At 46.4% G+C, this 20962-nt stretch overlaps 1 protein-coding gene across 1 annotated transcript in view; it reads right to left on the reverse strand.

The window, feature by feature from the left end:
* Positions 1-20962, reverse strand: part of LOC137311614 (BTB/POZ domain-containing protein 9-like) — a 152173-nt gene that overhangs the window by 24080 nt on the left and 107131 nt on the right. Inside the window, exons 6-7 of the mRNA XM_067978713.1 lie at positions 10408-10527; positions 4040-4061 (exon numbers count right to left, since the gene is read on the reverse strand). Coding sequence (XP_067834814.1) covers positions 4040-4061; positions 10408-10527 — 142 coding nt within the window. The remainder of the gene's footprint in view (positions 1-4039; positions 4062-10407; positions 10528-20962) is intronic.

The following is a 20962-nucleotide window of genomic DNA, read 5'->3' on the forward strand; positions in this document are numbered from 1 at the left end:
TGGGAGTTAGGGGGATGGGTTTTAATGAGGGAGTTAGGGGCTTAGAGGGATGGGTTTTAATGAGGGAGTTCGGGGGTTCGAGGGATGGGTTTTTTTGAGGGAGTTCGGGGGTTTGGGGGATGGGTTTTAATGAGGGAGTTCGGGGGTTTGGAGGGATGGGTTTTAATGAGGGGGTTCGGGGGTTGGAGGGATGGGTTTTATTGAGGGAGTTCAGGGGTTTGAGGGATGGGTTTTAATGAGGGAGTTCGGGGGTTTGGAGGGATGGGTTTTAATGAGGGGGTTCGGGGGTTGGAGGGATGGGTTTTAATGAGGGAGTTCGGGGGTTAGAGGGATGGGTTTTAATGAGGGAGTTCGGGGGATGGGTTTTAATGAGGGAGTTAGGCGGTTTGGGGGATGGGTTTTAATGAGGGAGTTCGGGGGTTAGAGGGATGGGTTTTAATGAGGGAGTTAGGGGGTTAGAGGGATGGGTTTTAATGAGGGAGTTCGGGGGTTAGAGGGATGGGTTTTAATGAGGGAGTTAGGGGGTTAGAGGGATGGGTTTTAATGAGGGAGTTAGGGGGTTTGGGGGATGGGTTTTAATGAGGGAGTTAGGGGGATGGGTTTTAATGAGGGAGTTAGGCGGTTTGGGGGATGGGTTTTAATGAGGGAGTTCGGGGGTTAGAGGGATGGGTTTTAATGAGGGAGTTAGGGGGTTAGAGGGATGGGTTTTAATGAGGGAGTTCGGGGGTTAGAGGGATGGGTTTTAATGAGGGAGTTAGGGGGTTAGAGGGATGGGTTTTAATGAGGGAGTTAGGGGGTTTGGGGGATGGGTTTTAATGAGGGAGTTAGGGGGATGGGTTTTAATGAGGGAGTTAGGCGGTTTGGGGGATGGGTTTTAATGAGGGAGTTCGGGGGTTAGAGGGATGGGTTTTAATGAGGGAGTCAGGGGGTTAGAGGGATGGGTTTTAATGAGGGAGTTAGGGGGTTAGAGGGATGGGTTTTAATGAGGGAGTTCGGGGGTTAGAGGGATGGGTTTTAATGAGGGAGTTCGGGGGTTGGAGGGATGGGTTTTAATGAGGGAGTTAGGGGGTTAGAGGGATGGGTTTTAATGAGGGAGTTAGGGGGTTAGAGGGATGGGTTTTAATGAGGGAGTTCGGGGGTTAGAGGGATGGGTTTTAATGAGGGAGTTCGGGGGTTGGAGGGATGGGTTTTAATGAGGGAGTTAGGGGGTTGGAGGGATGGGTTTTAATGAGGGAGTTAGGGCGTTAGAGGGATGGGTTTTAATGAGGGAGTTCGGGGGTTAGAGGGATGGGTTTTAATGAGGGAGTTAGGGGGTTGGAGGGATGGGTTTTAATGAGGGAGTTAGGGCGTTAGAGGGATGGGTTTTAATGAGGGAGTTAGGGGGTTAGAGGGATGGGTTTTAATGAGGGAGTTAGGCGGTTTGGGGGATGGGTTTTAATGAGGGAGTTCGGGGGTTCGAGGGATGGGTTTTAATGAGGGAGTTAGGGGGTTGGAGGGATGGGTTTTAATGAGGGAGTTCGGGGGTTAGAGGGATGGGTTTTAATGAGGGAGTTCGGGGGTTAGAGGGATGGGTTTTAATGAGGGAGTTCGGGGGTTGGAGGGATGGGTTTTAATGAGGGAGTTAGGGGGTTGGAGGGATGGGTTTTAATGAGGGAGTTAGGGCGTTAGAGGGATGGGTTTTAATGAGGGAGTTCGGGGGTTAGAGGGATGGGTTTTAATGAGGGAGTTAGGGGGTTGGAGGGATGGGTTTTAATGAGGGAGTTAGGGCGTTAGAGGGATGGGTTTTAATGAGGGAGTTAGGGGGTTAGAGGGATGGGTTTTAATGAGGGAGTTAGGCGGTTTGGGGGATGGGTTTTAATGAGGGAGTTCGGGGGTTCGAGGGATGGGTTTTAATGAGGGAGTTAGGGGGTTGGAGGGATGGGTTTTAATGAGGGAGTTCGGGGGTTAGAGGGATGGGTTTTAATGAGGGAGTTCGGGGGTTGGAGGGATGGGTTTTAATGAGGGAGTTCGGGGGTTGGAGGGATGGGTTTTAATGAGGGAGTTAGGGGGTTAGAGGGATGGGTTTTAATGAGGGAGTTAGGGGGTTAGAGGGATGGGTTTTAATGAGGGAGTTCGGGGGTTCGAGGGATGGGTTTTAATGAGGGAGTTCGGGGGTTGGAGGGATGGGTTTTAATGAGGGAGTTCAGGGGTTAGAGGGATGGGTTTTAATGAGGGAGTTCGGGGGTTGGAGGGATGGGTTTTAATGAGGGAGTTCAGGGGTTCGAGGGATGGGTTTTAATGAGGGAGTTCAGGGGTTCGAGGGATGGGTTTTAATGAGGGAGTTAGGCGGTTTGGGGGATGGGTTTTAATGAGGGAGTTAGGGGGTTCGAGGGATGGGTTTTAATGAGGGAGTTCGGGGGTTAGAGGGATGGGTTTTAATGAGGGAGTTCGGGGGTTAGAGGGATGGGTTTTAATGAGGGAGTTCGGGGGTTAGAGGGATGGGTTTTAATGAGGGAGTTAGGCGGTTTGGGGGATGGGTTTTAATGAGGAAGTTCGGGGGTTCGAGGGATGGGTTTTATTGAGGGAGTTCGGGGGTTAGAGGGATGGGTTTTAATGAGGGAGTTAGGCGGTTTGGGGGATGGGTTTTAATGAGGGAGTTCGGGGGTTGGAGGGATGGGTTTTAATGAGGGAGTTCGGGGGTTAGAGGGATGGGTTTTAATGAGGGAGTTCGGGGGTTAGAGGGATGGGTTTTAATGAGGGAGTTAGGCGGTTTGGGGGATGGGTTTTAATGAGGGAGTTCGGGGGTTGGAGGGATGGGTTTTAATGAGGGAGTTCGGGGGTTAGAGGGATGGGTTTTAATGAGGGAGTTCGGGGGTTAGAGGGATGGGTTTTAATGAGGGAGTTCGGGGGTTCGAGGGATGGGTTTTAATGAGGGAGTTCGGGGGTTTGGGGGATGGGTTTTAATGAGGGAGTTAGGGGGTTAGAGGGATGGGTTTTAATGAGGGAGTTCGGGGGTTTGGGGGATGGGTTTTAATGAGGGAGTTAGGCGGTTTGGGGGATGGGTTTTAATGAGGGAGTTAGGGGGTTAGAGGGATGGGTTTTAATGAGGGAGTTCGGGGGTTTGGGGGATGGGTTTTAATGAGGGAGTTAGGCGGTTTGGGGGATGGGTTTTAATGAGGGAGTTAGGCGGTTTGGGGGATGGGTTTTAATGAGGGAGTTCGGGGGTTAGAGGGATGGGTTTTAATGAGGGAGTTAGGCGGTTTGGGGGATGGGTTTTAATGAGGGAGTTCGGGGGTTAGAGGGATGGGTTTTAATGAGGGAGTTAGGCGGTTTGGGGGATGGGTTTTAATGAGGGAGTTCGGGGGTTAGAGGGATGGGTTTTAATGAGGGAGTTAGGCGGTTTGGGGGATGGGTTTTAATGAGGGAGTTCGGGGGTTAGAGGGATGGGTTTTAATGAGGGAGTTAGGGGGTTAGAGGGATGGGTTTTAATGAGGGAGTTAGGCGGTTTGGGGGATGGGTTTCCGAGGGCTGTGTCCTTTTCTCGCCTGATTTTTCTTGTGTTCTGATGAAAGGGATAAAAAGTTGCAAATAACGCAGGACTGTGAGCTGTTTGGCAGCTCACACTGGATCATTAAGGTTGTCAATCTGCGGATGTGCTGATAACTCGAGCTGTTCTGTCCTGTTCCTCTCAGCCAGCCCCATGGAACACAGTCAGCCTTTTTGCTGATTGAGACTTCATGTCACAATCTCTTCAGTCTTGATGTGGCACCACATTCAACTCATTGCTCACTTTTCTCCAACACGATTCTGACGCCAACATGACACCAGTTCCAATTCCGACAATAAATGCAGCTGATATTTTGTTCTACACACTTGGCTGCGTTTAATTGCAGCAGAGGTGGCAGGTTGTGCCATGTAATAGTGTCTCATTGATCAGCCCAAACCAATACATTCCCTCATTAAGGAGAAAATGAGGCAGGGAGATACACAGCATCCCTGCACTGCCATAAATCCACATTCTCTCTTATTAACTGTCAGCCAGATCACCTTCAGCACAAACCATCCATCTCTTCTCACTGATTCTGGAACAAAGGAAGAAACAAGGTCTCTGGGGATCACTGGGCCCAACGCTGCACAAATTAGATCATCCAGTCACCAATCAGACTCCACCGTCCAAAATAAACCACAACACATGCAACAAAAGTCCACAACGCATCCTCGCAATCCTGACTGAACATGGCCCCATGCTGCATCAATGATAACAAAGGGAATAGACCCCAACTATATTACAGACAAAGCATGAGAGATAAAACAGATAAAAACCCTTCCATCCATTCACCACTAATATATTTTCCCATAATTCAACCCACAGAAAATAGAAACGAAGAAAATAGGAGCAAGAGTAGGCCATTCGGCCCTTCGGGCCTGCTCCGCCATTCAAAATCATAGAATCATAGAATCATAGAAGTTACAACATGGAAACAGGCCCTTCGGCCCAACATGTCCATGTCGCCCAGTTTATACCACTAAGCTAGTCCCAATTGCCTGCACTTGGCCCATATCCCTCTATACCCATCTTACCCATGTAACTGTCCAAATGCTTTTTAAAAGACAAAATTGTACCCGCCTCTACTACTGCCTCTGGCAGCTCGTTCCAGACACTCACCACCCTTTGAGTGAAAAAATTGCCCCTCTGGATCCTTTTGTATCTCTCCCCTCTCACCTTAAATCTGTGCCCCCTCGTTATAGACTCCCCTACCTTTGGGAAAAGATTTTGACTATCGACCTTATCTATGCCCCTCATTATTTTATAGACTTCTATAAGATCACCCCAAAACCTCCTACTCTCCAGGGAAAAAAGTCCCAGTCTGTCTAACCTCTCCCTATAAGTCAAACCATCAAGTCCCGGTAGCATCCTAGTAAATCTTTTCTGCACTCTTTCTAGTTTAATAATATCCTTTCTATAATAGGGTGACCAGAACTGTACACAGTATTCCAAGTGTGGCCTCACCAATGTCCTGTCCAACTTCAACAAGACATCCCAACTCCTGCATTCAATGTTCTGACCAATGAAACCAAGCATGCCGAATGCCTTCTTCACCACCCTATCCACCTGTGACTCCACTTTCAAGGAGCTATGAATCTGTACTCCTAGATCTCTTTGTTCTATAACTCTCCCCAACGCCCTACCATTAACGGAGTAGGTCCTGGCCCAATTCGATCTACCAAAATGCATCACCTCACATTTATCTAAATTAAACTCCATCTGCCATTCATCGGCCCACTGGCCCAATTTATCAAGATCCCGTTGCAATCCTAGATAACCTTCTTCACTGTCCACAATGCCACCAATCTTGGTGTCATCTGCAAACTTACTAACCATGCCTCCTAAATTCTCATCCAAATCATTAATATAAATAACAAATAACAGCGGACCCAGCACCGATCCCTGAGGCACACCGCTGGACACAGGCATCCAGTTTGAAAAACAACCCTCGACAATGATCATGGCTGATCGTCTAACTCAGTACCCTGTTCCCGCTTTTTTCCCCATATCCCTCGATCCCTTTATCATTAAGAAATATATCTCTCTCCTTCTTGAATACATCTAATGACTTGGCCTCCACTGCCTTCTGTGGTAGAGAATTCCACAGGTTCACCACCCTCTGAGTGAAGACATTTCTCCTCATCTCGGTTCTAAATGGCATTCCCCGTATCCTGAGACTGTGACCCCTGGTTCTGGACTCCCCAGCCATCGGGAACATCCTCCCTGCATCTAGTCTGTCTAGTCCTGTTAGAATTTGAGATGGTTCAACGAGATCACCTCTCATTCTTCTAAACTCGAGTGAATACAGGCCTAGTCGACCCAATCTCTCCTCATACGTCAGTCCTGCCATCCCAGGAATCAGTCTGGTAAACCTTCGTTGCATTCCCTCCATGGCAAGGACATCCTTCCTCAGATAAGGAGACCAAAACTGCACACAATATCAAGATGTGGTCTCACCAAGGCCCTGTATAACTGCAGTAAGACATCCCTGCTCCTGTACTCAAATCCTCTTGCTATGAAGGCCAACATACCATTCACCTTCCTAACTGCTTGCTGCACCTGAATGCTCGCTTTCAGCGACTGGTGTACAAGGACACCCAGGTCTCGTTGCACCTCCCCTTTTCCCAATCTATCACCATTCAGATAATAATCTGCCTTTCTCTATTTACAACCAAAGTGGATAACCTCACATTTATCCACGTTATACTGCATCTGCCATGTTCTTGCCCACTCACTCAACTTGTCTAAATCACATTGGAGCCTCTTTGCATCCTCCTCACAGCTCACATTCCACCCCAGCTTTGTGTCGTCTGCAAACTTGGAAATGTTACGTTTAGTTCCCTCATCCAAATCATTGATATATATTGTGAATAGCTGGGGCCCAAGCACTGATCCCTGCGGTACCCCACTAGTCACTGCCTGTCACCCGGAAAAAGACCCGTTTATTCCTACTCTCTGTTTCCTGTCTGTCAACCAATTCTCAATCCATGCCAGTATATTCCCCCCAATCCCATGTGCTTTAATTTTGCACACTAACCTCTTGTGTGGGACCTTATCAAAAGCCTTCTAAAAATCCAAATACACCACATCCACTGGTTCTCCCCTATCTATTCTACTAGTTACCTCCTCAAAAAACTCCAGTAGATTTGTGAAGCATGATTTCCCTTTCATAAACCCATGCTGACTTGGTCCAATCCCGTTAATGCCCTCCAAGTGTTCTGTTATCACATCTTTTATAATAGACTCCAGCATTTTCCCCACTACTGATGTTAGGCTAACTGGTCTATAATTCCCTGATTTTTCTCTCCCTCCTTTTTTAAATAGTGGGGTTACATTTGCCACCCTCCAATCTGTAGGAACTGTTCCAGAGTTTAAAGAGCTTCTACAAATACATAAAGGGCAAAAGGGTAACTAGGGAGAGAGTAGGGCCTCTTAAGGATCAACAAGGTCATCTATGTGCGGAACCACAAGAGATGGGTAAGATCCTAAATGAATATTTCGCATCGGTATTTACGGTTGAGAAAGGCATGGATGTTAGGGAACTTGGGGAAATAAATAGTGACGTCTTGAGGAGTGTAGATATTACAGAGAGGGAGGTGCTGGAAGTCTTAACGCGCATCAAGGTAGATAAATCTCCGGGACCTGATGAAATGTATCCCAGGACGTTATGGGAGGTTAGGGAGGAAATTGCGGGTCCCCTAGCAGAGATATTTGAATCATCCACCGCTACAGGTGAGGTGCCTGAAGATTGGAGGGTAGCAAATGTTGTGCCTTTGTTTAAGAAGGGCGGCAAGGAAAAGCCTGGGAACTACAGACCGGTGAGCCTGACATCTGTAGTGGGTAAGTTGTTAGAGGGTATTCTGAGAGACAGGATCTACGGGCATTTGGAGAGGCAGGGACTGATTAGGAACAGTCAGCATGGTTTTGTGAGAGGAAAATCATGTCTCACGAATTTGATTGAGTTTTTTGAAGGGGTAACCAAGAAGATAGATGAGGGCTGTTCAGTAGACGTGGTCTACATGGACTTTAGCAAAGCCTTTGACAAGGTACCGCATGGTAGGTTGTTACATAAGGTTAAATCTCACGGGATCCAAGGTGAGGTAGCCAATTGGATACAACATTGGCTTGACGACAGAAGACAGAGGGTGGGTGTAGAGGGTTGTTTTTTAAATTGGAGGCCTGTGACCAGCGGTGTGCCTCAGGGATCGGTGCTGGGTCCGCTGTTATTTGTTATTTATATTAATGATTTGGATGAGAATTTAGGAGGCATGGTTAGTAAGTTTGCAGATGACACCAAGATTGGTGGCATTGTGGACAGTGAAGAAGGTTATCTAGGATTGCAACGGGATCTTGATAAATTGGGCCAGTGGGCCGATGAATGGCAGATGGAGTTTAATTTAGATAAATGTGAGGTGATGCATTTTGGTAGATCGAATCGGGCCAGGACCTACTCCGTTAATGGTAGGGCGTTGGGGAGAGTTATAGAACAAAGAGATCTAGGAGTACAGATTCATAGCTCCTTGAAAGTGGAGTCACAGGTGGATAGGGTGGTGAAGAAGGCATTCAGCTTGCTTGGTATCATTGGTCAGAACATTGAATACAGGAGTTGGGATGTCTTGTTGAAGTTGTACAAGACATTAGTTAGGCCACACTTGGAATACTGTGTACAGTTCTGGTCACCCTATTATAGAAAGGATATTATTAAACTAGAGAGAGTGCAGAAAAGATTTACTAGGATGTTACCGGGACTTGATGGAGAGTAGGAGGTTTTGGGGTGATCTTATAGAAGTCTATAAAATAATGAGGGGCATAGATAAGGTAGATAGTCAAAATCTTTTCCCAAAGGTAGGGGAGTCTATAACGAGGGGACATAGATTTAAGGTGAGAGGGGAGAGATACAAAAGGGTCCAGAGGAGCAATTTTTTCACTCAAAGGGTGGTGAGTGTCTGGAACGAGCTGCCAGAGGCAGTAGTAGAGGCGGGTACAATTTTGTCTTTTAAAAAGCATTTGGACAGTTACATGGGTAAGATGGGTATAGAGGGATTTGGACCAAATGCAGGCAATTGGGACTAGCTTAGTGGTATAAACTGGGCGACATGGACATGTTGGGCCGAAGGGCCTGTTTCCATGTTGTAACTTCTATGATTCTGTGATTCTATAGAATTTTGGAAGATGATCACCAATGCATCCACTATTTCCAGGGCCACTTCCTTTAGTACTCTGGGATGTAGATTATCAGGCCCTGGGGATTTGTCAGCCTTTAGCCCCATTAATTTCCCTAGCACTATTTTCTTACTAATACTGGTTTCCTTCAGTTCCTCCCTCTCACTAGACCCTTGGTTCCCTAACATTTCCGGGAGGTTATTTATGTCCTCCTTTGTGAAGACAGAAACAAAGTATGTGTTTAATTGTTCTGCCATTTCTTTGTTCCCCATTATAATTTCCCCCATTTCTGACTGTAAGGGACCTACATTTGTCTTCACTAATCTTTTTCTCTTGACATATTTATAGAAGGTTTTACAGTCAGTTTTTATGTTCCCTGCTAGTTTACTCTCATTCATTATTTTCCCCTCTTAATCAATCTCTTCGTCCTCCTTTGCTGAATTCTGAACTGCTCCCAATCCTCAGGCTTGCCGCTTTTTCTGGCAATTTTATATGTCTCCTCTTTGGATCTGATACTATCCCTAATTTCTTTTGTAAGCCACGGTTGAGCCACCTTTCCTGGTTTATTTTTGCGCCAGACAGGAATGAATAATTGTTGTAATTCCTGCACACGTTCTTTAAATATTAGCCATTGCCTATCCACCATCATCCCTTTTAGTGAAGTTCCCCAATCTATCATAGCCAACTCGCACCTCATACTTTCGTAATTTCCTTTATTTAGATTCAGGACCCTAGTTTTGGATTCAACTACTTCACTCTCCATCTTAATGAGGAATTCTATCATGTTATGGTCGCTCTTCCCTAAGGGACTCCGTTCAACAAGATTGTTAATTAATCCTTTCTCATTGCCCAATACCCAGTCTAGGATCGCCTGTTCTCTAGTTGGTTCCTCAACATATTGGTCTCGAAAACCATCACGTACACAATCCAGGAATTCCTCCCCCACAGTATTATTGCTAATTTGGTTTGACCAATCTATATGTAGATTAAAGTCACCCATGATTATAGTTGTACCCTTCTTGCATGCGTCTCTAATTTCCAGTTTAATGCCCTCCCCTACATCCCCACTACTGTTTGGGGGCCTATGGACAACCCCCACCAACGTTTTCTGCCCCTTGGTGTTTCTTAGCTCCACCCATACAGATTCCACATTGTGATTTTCCGAGCCAATATCCTTCCTCACTACTGTAAACAATTTTACAACACCAAGTTATAGTCCAGCAATTTTATTTTAAATTCACAAGCTTTCGGAGATTTTCTCCTTCCTCAGGCAAACATTTGCCTGAGGAAGGAGAAAATCTCCGAAAGCTTGTGAATTTAAAATAAAATTGCTTCCTCACTACTGCATTGATTTCCTCCTTTACGAACAACGCTACCCCACCTCCTTTCCCTTTTTGCCTGTCCTGTCACGGCTGATCTGTGATCTAACTCCATATACCTGCCTTTGGCCCATATCATCAAACAAAATTTGACTGATAAAACCTGAACAGAATGTCTCCCTCCTGGAAGCAGCATTGCCAGCTCTATGTGGAGGCTAAGGGGGAAAATGTAACTGGAAAGCTCGTCTTCACCCACACGAGAGGTGCTCACCTGAAGCCCATGTGAATAACTAGCAATAAGTGAATGTATCTGGCACACTGGACCAGGATTCGAACATAGCAAGAAACCTCCCAGCTTAACTGCCCCCTGCTCTCAGTGTGTGGAAATTCTCGCCTTACCTGCAGACACGAGGGCTGAAGAAAAGGTTTTGCCACGAGCGACACAGGTACTTGGAATGGTCGATTATACGAACCCAATCCTGCTCATCCATCGACACTTCAATGTAGTATGAATATGACCTAGTGAAGGAGCAGAACACAGTGAGCTCAGACAGCATCACACCAAGATGTGCACATGTTAAAAGGGGGTCACAGAATCAAATCCACGCCCTGCAAGGGGGACAGGTTGAGGTATATTGTATAAAATCATTACATGTAGAGGTACAGAGTTAACTCATTATTCAGTGCAATATGTACAAAAGTGCACCTCCTCAGCAATCCCCGTTCAATAAACTACTCTGTGATCCCTTCCTTTATAAACAGTTATCACCATACTCCCTATTCCAGTAACTCAATGTGGCCTCCTGTCTTTCAAAGCCCTTGTTTAACCCTAACCATTCCACTGCCAACCTCCTGACTCAAAACTCCACCTTATTTTCCTGACTCAGTCTTTGCACTGTTCAATGCCTCATCCTTGAAGACTTCCATCTGCAACTAAATTCTCCCCACTCTCTGCTCCAACGTCTCTACCCTTCTGTCCTCACAATCTCAATCTGCACATCAATTCTCTCGCACATACCTATCCCTTCGATCTAACCATAATGCTAGTCTTTGCCATCTCCCTCATGGACAAGACCATTACTGTCTCCATGATTGCTCCTATTGCCTGCCTCCAATGTCTCTATCACCCTCTACCACTGAAAAGAAACTACCCCTCCCGCCAGCTCTCTCCTCTAGCCTTCCATTTCTCACACTATTTCCACCTCAGTCACACCATTCAAGTTCCTATGCGTTCACTTTCATTGCTCCCATCCCATCAGATCCCTTGGTCTCCTGCCCCATCACTTTCTCCAGTAAAACACCCACCTTCACATCTTCAAATGCAAGGGCTGTACAGCTGGCCTAGCCTGGCCATCCATCCAACAGATCGAGCTCAACTATCTGAGCTACTAACTCCATTCCCGCTTATTACTCCAGGATTGCCTTCGATGGAAGAACAACACCAAGCCTCCCCTTTCCACCACTAACCTTCTTCCTCATCCTGCACATTTCTTGCAGACTTCGTCTCATTCTTTCTCCCCAAAACTTAGGCTATTCACTCGTCTGTCTAAGTCTCCCTCCTACCCCTTGCATTCCCCGAACAACCCAAATCCAAGCTCATCACATCCAGCTTCTCCTACCTCAGTCTCACACATTCTCCTCCTCCACAAGACCCACTATTGCTGCCTTGTCTACTTTTCCCCATCTATATACTAACCCTTGGTAGCATTTTGTGTAAACATGGGATCTGCCTTGCTACTTATTCTAACAATACTCACCTTTACCTCTCCATTCCATGACTGTTATTGTGCTCTCTGAAATTAAATTGTGGATGAGCCAGAGTTTTTGCAGGTTAATATAGGCAAGGCCCAGCTCCCCCAGAAATGTTACCCCTTAGCCCCTGATCCCCTCTCCTCTCCTGGCTGCTCACTCAAGCTCAACCAGACAGGTGGGAGAGGCAGAAACCCTCGATTCATTTAAAAAGTACCTGGATGTGCACCTGGAGAGCCGTGACCTGCAGGGCTACGGACCAAGAGCTGGAAAGTGGGATTAGGCTGGGTGGCTCATTTTAGGCCGGCGCAGACACGATGGGCCGAATGGCCTCCTTCTGTGCCGTACATTTTTCACAATTCTATGATTCTATGAACCCTGGAGTCCTCCTCAACCTTGAGCTGAGATTCAAAGTCACCTACGTCCATCTCCACAATACCTGAGGGACAGGATAAACCGTCACTTAGAAAGGCACGGAGTAATCAAGGACAGTCAGCACGGATTTGTTAAGGGAAGGTCGTGTCTGACTAACTTGATTGAATTTTTCGAGGAGGTGACAAGGAGGATCGATGAGGGTAACGTGTTTGATGAAGTCTACATGGATTTTAGCAAGGCTTTTGACAAGGTCCCACATGGCAGATTGGTCAAAAAAGTAAAAGCCCATGGGATCCAAGGGAATGTGGCAAATTGGATCCAAAATTGGTTCAGTGGCAGGAAGCAAAGGGTAATGGTCGACGGGTGTTTTTGTGACTGAAAGGATGTTTCCAGTGGGGTTCCGCAGGGCTCGGTACTGGGTCCTTTGCTTTTTATGGTCTATATTAATGATTTGGACTTAAATGTAGGGGGCGATTAAGAAATTTGCGGATGATAGTGAGGAGGAAAGCTGAGGACTGCAGGAAGATATCAATGGACTGGTCAGATGGGCAGAAAAGTGGCAAATGGAATTCAATCTAGAGAAGTGTGAGGTAATGCATTTGGGGAGGGCAAACAAGGCAAGGGAATACACAATAAATGGGAGGATACTGAGAGGTGTAGAGGAAGTGAGGGACCTTGGAGTGCATGTCCACAGATCCCTGAAGGTAGCAGGACAGGTTGATAAGGTGGTTAAGAAGGCAGACGGGATACTTTCCTTTATTAGCCGAGGCTGGAACTGTATAAAACACTAGTTAGGCCACAGCTTGAGTACTGTGTACAGTTCTGGTCACCACATTACAGGAAGGATGTGATTGCACGAGAGAGGGTGCAGAGGAGATTTACGAGGATGTTGCCAGGACTGGAGAATTTTAGCTATGAGGAAAGATTGGATCGGCTGGGGTTGTTTTCCTTGGAACAGAGGAGGCTGAGGGGAGATTTAATTGAGGTGTATAAAATTATGAGGAGCCGAGATAGAGTGGATAGGAAGGACCTATTTCCCTTAGCAGAGGGGTCAATAACCAGGGGGCATAGATTTAAAGTGATTGGTAGAAGGATTAGAGGGGAGCTGAGGAGAATGTTTTCCCCCAGAGGGTGGTGGGGGTCTGGAACTCACTGCCTGAGAGGGTGGGAGAGGCAGAGACCCTCAACTCATTAAAAAATCCCTGGATGTTCACCTGAAGGAACTATATAAAGGGGTAATATTGAGCTGAAATAGTGAGATAATCCTGCCACTTCATAAATCACTGGAGCGACCGCACTTCGAATACTGTGTACAGTTCTGGTCATCACAGTACAAAAAAGGAAATTGCAGCTATTGACGGGTACAGAGGAGAGCAACCAGATTGATTGAGGGGATGGAGGGATTGAATGATAAGGAGCGATTATATAAATTGGGCATGTTCTCACCGGGAAAGAGAAGGTTGAAGAGTGATATGAACATAAGAAATAGGAGCAGGAGTAGGCCATTCGGCCCCTCGATCCTGCTCCACCATTAATCAGATCATGGCTGATCTTTGACCTTAACTCCACTTTCCCGCCCGATCCCCATATCCCTCGATTCCCCGAGAGTCCAAAAATCTATCGATCTCAGCCTTGAATATACTCAATGACTGAACATCCACAGCCCTCTGGGGAAGAGAATTCCAAAGATTCACAACCCTCTGAGTGAAGAAATTCCTCCTCATCTCAGTCTTAAATGGCCGACCCCTGATGATTGTTGTTTTTAGGATTCTAAAGGGACTGAGTAATGTCGACCACGACAAAGAATTTCACCTTGTCCAGAACAGTAGAACCAGAAGAGACGGCCTGTGCTTCAAAGGGGAAATTCAAAACTAATCCGCGGAACCCCAATATTTCAGTGTGAGTGATCAATCTATGGAACAGGCTCCAGAGGGAGACAGTGGAAACAGTTAATATTGATTCCCTTCAGAAAATAACATTTTGGGATCCAGTATATGAGTAATTAGAAGCATGAGATGTGGGCAGTCTAACAGGCTCGGGAGGAACAGCTGATTTTGGATCTATGGTTCCCAAAGCTCTCCACCACTGGGGGTTTTCCTCGCCTCATGTCTGGATCCACTGCAGACCTGGAGAGTGGGGCAGAGTCAGGATCTGAGTGCGAGAGCCAAGTGCAAACTCTTTTGTAAGTTCTTAAAATAAACATGAGGCATTGAGATAAGTAATTCCAAGTTCCATAAGATTGATCAAGAAAACACCACTCAGCACATCAAGCCCAAAGACCATTTGTTTTCATTATCCTTATGTGGGCGTCGCTGGTGAGGCCGGCATTTATTGCCCATCCCTAATTGCTCTTGAGAAGGTGGTGGTGAGCCGCCTTCTTGAACCGCTGCAGTCCGTGTGGTGACGGTTCTCCCACAGTGCTGTTAGGAAGGGAGTTCCAGGATTTTGACCCAGCGACGATGAAGGAACGGTGATATATTTCCAAGTCGGAATGGTGTGTGACTTGGAGGGGAACGTGCAGGTGGTGTTGTTCCCATGTGCCTGCTGCCCTTGTCCTTCTAGGTGGTAGAGGTCGCGGGTTTGGGAGGTGCTGTCGAAGAAGCCTTGGCGAGTTACTGCAGTGCATCCTGTGGATGGTACACACTGCAGCCACTGTGCGCCGGTGGTGAAGGGAGTGAATGTTTAGGGTGGTGGATGGGGTGCCAATCAAGCGGGCTGCTTTGTCCTGGATGGTGTCGAGCTTCTTGAGTGTTGTTGGAGCTGCACTCATCCAGGCAAGTGGAGAGTATTCCATCACACTCCTGACTTGTGCCTTGCAGATGGTGGAAAGGCTTTAGGGAGTCAGGAGGTGAGTCACTCACCATAAAATAACCACCCTCTGAGCTGGTTGTTAACACTTCAGCCTTGTCTTTTACCCTCGTGTGTGAGGCGCCACCATCGTCAAGGGTGGGGATATTCATGGAGCCTCCTCCTCACATGGACAATACGACCTATACCATGGATTGTACCCAATTAATTCACGGATCGGACAGAAAATAATGCAACTTTAATTATGGTCCCCCAAAGACAGTCAAGAAAAGCTCGACAATATGAGTTTCAACACACACCACAATTATGCAACCCTGGACAGCAGCATTTCACAGAGAGCACCTCAAGGCTCAGGACGACAGCTACCGTCCCGGATCAGGAAATATGTGATGGTCCCAGTCTACACCCACCCTCTATCCTTCAATCCACACTAACTGAATGTGATGGTCTCAGTCTACACCCACCCTCTATCCTTCAATACACACTAACTGAATGTGATGGTCTCAGTCTACACCCACCCTCGATCCTTCAATCCACACTCACTGAATGTGATGGTCTCAGTCTACACCCACCCTCTATCCTTCAATCCACACTAACTGAAAGGGAGGAGTGCCACAAATCAGCACAAGTTTTTAGATGGACACCCCCTGCCCACTAATGAGGTAGACGTGGGATATGGGTGAGGAGGCACCAGCAACTATCAGTTACTCTCTGGACCCCAGATCTGCTCCTTCTGTGAATGGGAAGTCGCTGCCATGGCCCGGCCATTAGAAGAGGCTATCAAGCAGCAAGTGCAGAGGGGCTGCCAATCCATTTACTGGATAATGAATGGGTTCTCCAGCAGTTTGCATGGCAGACAATATAAAACCTTTCAGGAGGAGGAGTTGGGAGAAAATGAGAGAGGGGGAGGTCCCACACAGGAGGTTGGTGAACAAAGTTAGAGCATATGGAATTGGGGGGAATATACTGGCATGGATTGAGAATTGGTTAACAGAAAGAAAAGAGAGCAGGAATCAACGGGTCTTTTTCCGGGTGGCAGGCAGTGACTAGTGGGGTACCGCAGGGATCAGTGCTTGGGCCCCAGCTATTCACAATCTATATCAATGATTTGGATGAGGGAACCAAATGTAATATTTCCAAGTTTGCTGAAGACACAAAACTAGGTGGGAATGTGAGCTGTGAGCAGGATGCAAAGAGTCTTCAAGGTGATTTAGACACGTTGGGTGAGTGGGCAAGAACATGGCAGATGCAGTATAATGTGGATAAATGTGAAATTATCCATTTTGATTGTAAATACAGAAAGGCAGATTATCTGAATGGTGATAGATTGGGAAAAGGGGAGGTGCAACGAGACCTGGGTGTCCTTGTACACCAGTCACTGAAAGCGAGCATGCAGGTGCAGCAAGCAGTTGGGAAGGCGAATCGTATGTTAGCGTTCATTGCAAGAGGATTTGAGTACAGGAGCAGGGATGTCTTACTGCAGTTATACAGGGTCTTGGTGAGACCACTCCTGGAGTAGTGTGTGCGGTTTTGGTCTCTTTACCTAAGAAAGGATATACTTGCCAAAGAGGGAGTGCAGCCAAGGTTCACCAGACTGATTCCTGGGATGGCGGGACTGTCATGCGAGGAGAGATTCAGTAGACGAGGCCTGTATTCTCTCAAGTTTAGAAGAATGAGAGTTGATCTTATTGAAACACACAAAATTCTTACAGGGCTTGACAGGGTAGATGCAAGGAGGATGTTTCCCCTGGCTGGGGAGTCTGGAACCAGGGGTCACAGTCTCAGAATTAGGGGTAGGCTATTTAGGACTGAGATGAGGAGAAATTTCTTCACTCAGAGGATTGTGAATCTTTGGAATTCTCTTCCCCAGAGGGCTGTGGAGGCTCAGTCATTGAGTACATTCAAAACAGAGATCGATGGATTTCTAGATATTAAAGGCATCAAGGGATATGGGGATGGTGCAGGAAAATGGGGCTGAGGTCGAAGATCAGCCATGATCTTATTGAATGGCAGAGCAGGCTCGAGGGGCCGAATGGCCTACTCCTGCTCCGATTTCTTATGTTCTTATGAGTAGGCCATTCGGCCCCTTGAGCCTGCTCCGCCGTTCAATAAGATCATGGCTGATTTTCAACCTCAACTCCACTTTCCTGTCTGATCCCCAATATCCCTCGATTCCCCTAGAGCCAAAAAAATCTATCGATCTCAGCCCTGAATATGCTCAATGACTCAGCATCCACAGCCCTCTGGGGTAGAGAATTCCAAAGATTCACAACCCTCTGAGTGAAGAAATTCTCAGTCCTAAATGGCCGACCCCTTATCCTGAGACTGTGCCCTCTAGTTCTAGACTCTCCAGCCAGGGGAAACAATCTCTCAGCATCTACCCTATCAAGCCCCCTCAGAATCTTATCTGTTTCAATGAGATCACCTCTCATTCTTCTAAACTCAACCTCTCCTCATAGGACAACCCTCTCATCCCAGGAATTAATCTCGTGAACCTTCGCTGCACTCCCTCGAAGGCAAGTATATCCTTCCTTAGATAAGGAGACCAAAACTATACACAGTACTCCAGGTGTGGTCTCACCCAGGCCCTGTACAATTGTAGTAAAACTTCCTCACTCTTGTACTCCAACCCCCTCCAATAAAGGCCAACATTCCATTTGATTTCCTAATTACTTGCTGTACCTGCATGTTAACTTTCTGTGCTTCGTGTACGAGGACACCCAAATCTCTCTGAATAGCAACATTAAACATTAAAAAATATTCTGCTTATCCTTAAATATTCTTGCCACCAAAGTGAATAACCTCACATTTCCCCACATTATACTCCATCTGCCACCTTCTTGCCCACTCTCTTAACCTGTCTATATCCCTGTGCAGACTCTTTGTGTCCTCCTCACAGCTTACTTTCCCACCGAGCTTTGTATCGTCAGCAAACTTGGATACATTACACTCGGTCCCTTCAGCTAAGTCATTAATATAGATTGTAAATAGCTGAGGCCCAAGCACTGATCCTTGTGGCACCCCACTAGTTACAGCCTGACAACCTGAGAATGACCCGTTTATCCCTACTCTCTGTTTTCTGTCTGTTAACCAATGGATCCACTATTCTGCAGCCACCTCTTTTAAAACCCTCGGATGTCGGCCATCAGGTCCAGGGGATTTGTTGGCTTTTAGTCCCATTAATTTCTCCAGTACTTTTTCTTTACTAATCTTAATTATTTCAAGTTCCTCACTTTCATCAGATCCTTGGTTCCCCCCTCTATTTCCAGTATGTTTTTTGTGTCTTCTACTGTGAACAGATACAAAATATTTGTTAAATGTCTCTGCCATTTCCAGATTCCCAATTATAATTTCTCCTGTCTCAGCCTCTGAGGGACCAATGTTTACTTTTGCTCCTCTCTTCCTTTTTACATAATGTAGAAGCTCTTCCAATCTGATTTTATATTTCCTGCTAGTTTACTCTCAATGTTCTCCCTCATTAGCAATTTTTTGGTCATCCTTTCATAGAATCATAGAAGTTTCCAACATGGAAACAGGCCCTTCGGCCCAACATGTCCATGTCGCCCAGTTTATACCACAAAGCTAGTCCGAATTGCCTGCACTTGGTCCAAATCCCTCTATACCCATCTTACCCATGTAACTGTCCAAATGCTTTTTAAAAGACAAAATTGTACCCGCCTCTACTACTGCCTCTGGCAGCTCGTTCCAGACACTCACCACCCTTTGAGTGAAAAAATTGCCCCTCTGGACCCTTTTGTATCTCTCCCCTCTCACCTTAAATCTATGTCCCCTCGTTATAGACTCCCCTACCTTTGGGAAAAGATTTTGACTATCTACCTTATCTATGCCCCTTATTATTTTATAGACTTGTATAAGATCACCCCAAAACCTCCTACTCTCCAGGGAAAAAAGTCCCAGTCTATCTAACCTTTCCCTGTAAGTCAAACCATCAAGTCCCGGCAGCATCCGAGTAAATCTTTTCTGCACTCTTTCTAGTTTAACAATATCCTTTCTATAATAGGGTGACCAGAACTGTACACAGTATTCCAAGTGTGGCCTAACTAATGTCTTGTACAACTTCAACAAGACATCCCAACTCCTGCATTCAATGTTCTGACCAATGAAACCAAGCAAGCTGAATGCCTTCTTCACCACCCTATCCACCTGTGACTCCACTTTCAAGGAGCTATGAATCTGTACTCCTAGATCTCTTTGTTCTATAACTCTCCCCAACGCCCTACCATTAACGGAGTAGGTCCTGGCCCGATTCGATCTCCCAAAATGCATCACCTCACATTTATCTAAATTAAACTCCATCTGCCATTCATCGGCCCACTGGCCCAATTTATCAAGATCCCGTTGCAATCCGAGATAACCTTCTTCACTGTCCACAATGCCACCAATCTTGATGTCATCTGCAAACTTACTAACCATGCCTCCTAAATTCTCATCCAAATCATTAATATAAATAACAAATAACAGCGGACCCAGCACCGATCCCTGAGGCACACCGCTGGTCACAGGCCTCCAATTTAAAAAACAACCCTCAACAACCACCCTCTGTCTTCTGTCGTCAAGCCAATGTTGTATCCAATTGGCTACCTCACCTTGGATCCCGTGAGATTTAACCTTATGTAACAAACTACCATGCGGTACCTTGTCAAAGGCTTTGCTGAAGTCCATGTCGACCACGTCTACTGCACAGCCCTCATCAATCTCAAAAAACTCAATCAAATTCGTGAGACATGATTTTCCTCTCACAAAACCATGCTGACTGTTCCGAATCAGTCCCTGCCTCTCCAAATGCCTGTCGATCCTGTCTCTCAGAATACCCTCGAACAACTTACCCACTACAGATGTCAGGCTCACTGGACTAATTTCCCAATCAACCTCAGCCAACTCGCCCCTCATACCCTTTAATCTAATTTCCCAATCTACCTCAGCCAACTCTCCCCTCATACCCTTCAATCTCATTTCCCAATCAACCTCAGCCAACTCGCCCCTCATACCCTTCAATCTCATTTCCCAATCTACCTTCGCCAACTCGCCCCTCATTCCCTTTAATCTAATTTCCCAATCTACCTCAGCCAACTCGCCCCTCATACCCTTCAATCTCATTTCCCAATCAACCTCAGCCAACTCGCCCCTCACACCCTTCAATCTCATTTCCCAATCTACCTTCGCCAACTCGCCCCTCATTCCCTTTAATCTAATTTCCCAATCTACCTCAGCCAACTCGCCCCTCATTCCCTTTAATCTAATTTCCCAATCTACCTCAGCCAACTCTCCCCTCATACCCTTTAATCTAATTTCCCAATCTACCTTCGCCAACTCTCCCCTCATTCCCTTTAATCTAATTTCCCAATCTACCTCAGCCAACTCTCCCCTCATTCCCTTTAATCTAATTTCCCAATCTACCTTCGCCAACTCTCCCCTCATTCCCTTTAATCTAATTTCCCAATCTACCTTCGCCAACTCTCCCCTCATTCCCTTTAATCTAATTTCCCAATCTACCTCAGCCAACTCGCCCCTCATTCCCTTTAATCTAATTTCCCAATCTACCTCAGCCAACTCGCCCCTCATTCCCTTTAATCTAATTTCCCAATCTCCCTCAGCCAACTCTCCCCTCATTCCCTTTAATCTAATTTCCCAATCTACCTCAGCCAACTCTCCCCTCATTCCCTTTAATCGAATTTCCCAATCGACCTTCGCCAACTCTCCCCTCATTCCCTTTAATCTAATTTCCCAATCTACCTCAGCCAACTCTCCCCTCATTCCCTTTAATCTAATTTCCTAATCTACCTCAGCCAACTCTCCCCTCATTCCCTTTAATCTAATTTCCCAATCGACCTTCGCCAACTCTCCCCTCATTCCCTTTAATCTAATTTCCCAATCTACCTTCGCCAACTCTCCCCTCATTCCCTTTAATCGAATTTCCCAATCTACCTCAGCCAACTCTCCCCTCATTCCCTTTAATCTAATTTCCTAATCTACCTCAGCCAACTCTCCCCTCATTCCCTTT

The sequence above is a fragment of the Heptranchias perlo genome, unplaced genomic scaffold (assembly GCF_035084215.1).
Source record: "Heptranchias perlo isolate sHepPer1 unplaced genomic scaffold, sHepPer1.hap1 HAP1_SCAFFOLD_367, whole genome shotgun sequence".
Classification (NCBI taxonomy): Eukaryota; Metazoa; Chordata; class Chondrichthyes; order Hexanchiformes; family Hexanchidae; genus Heptranchias; species Heptranchias perlo.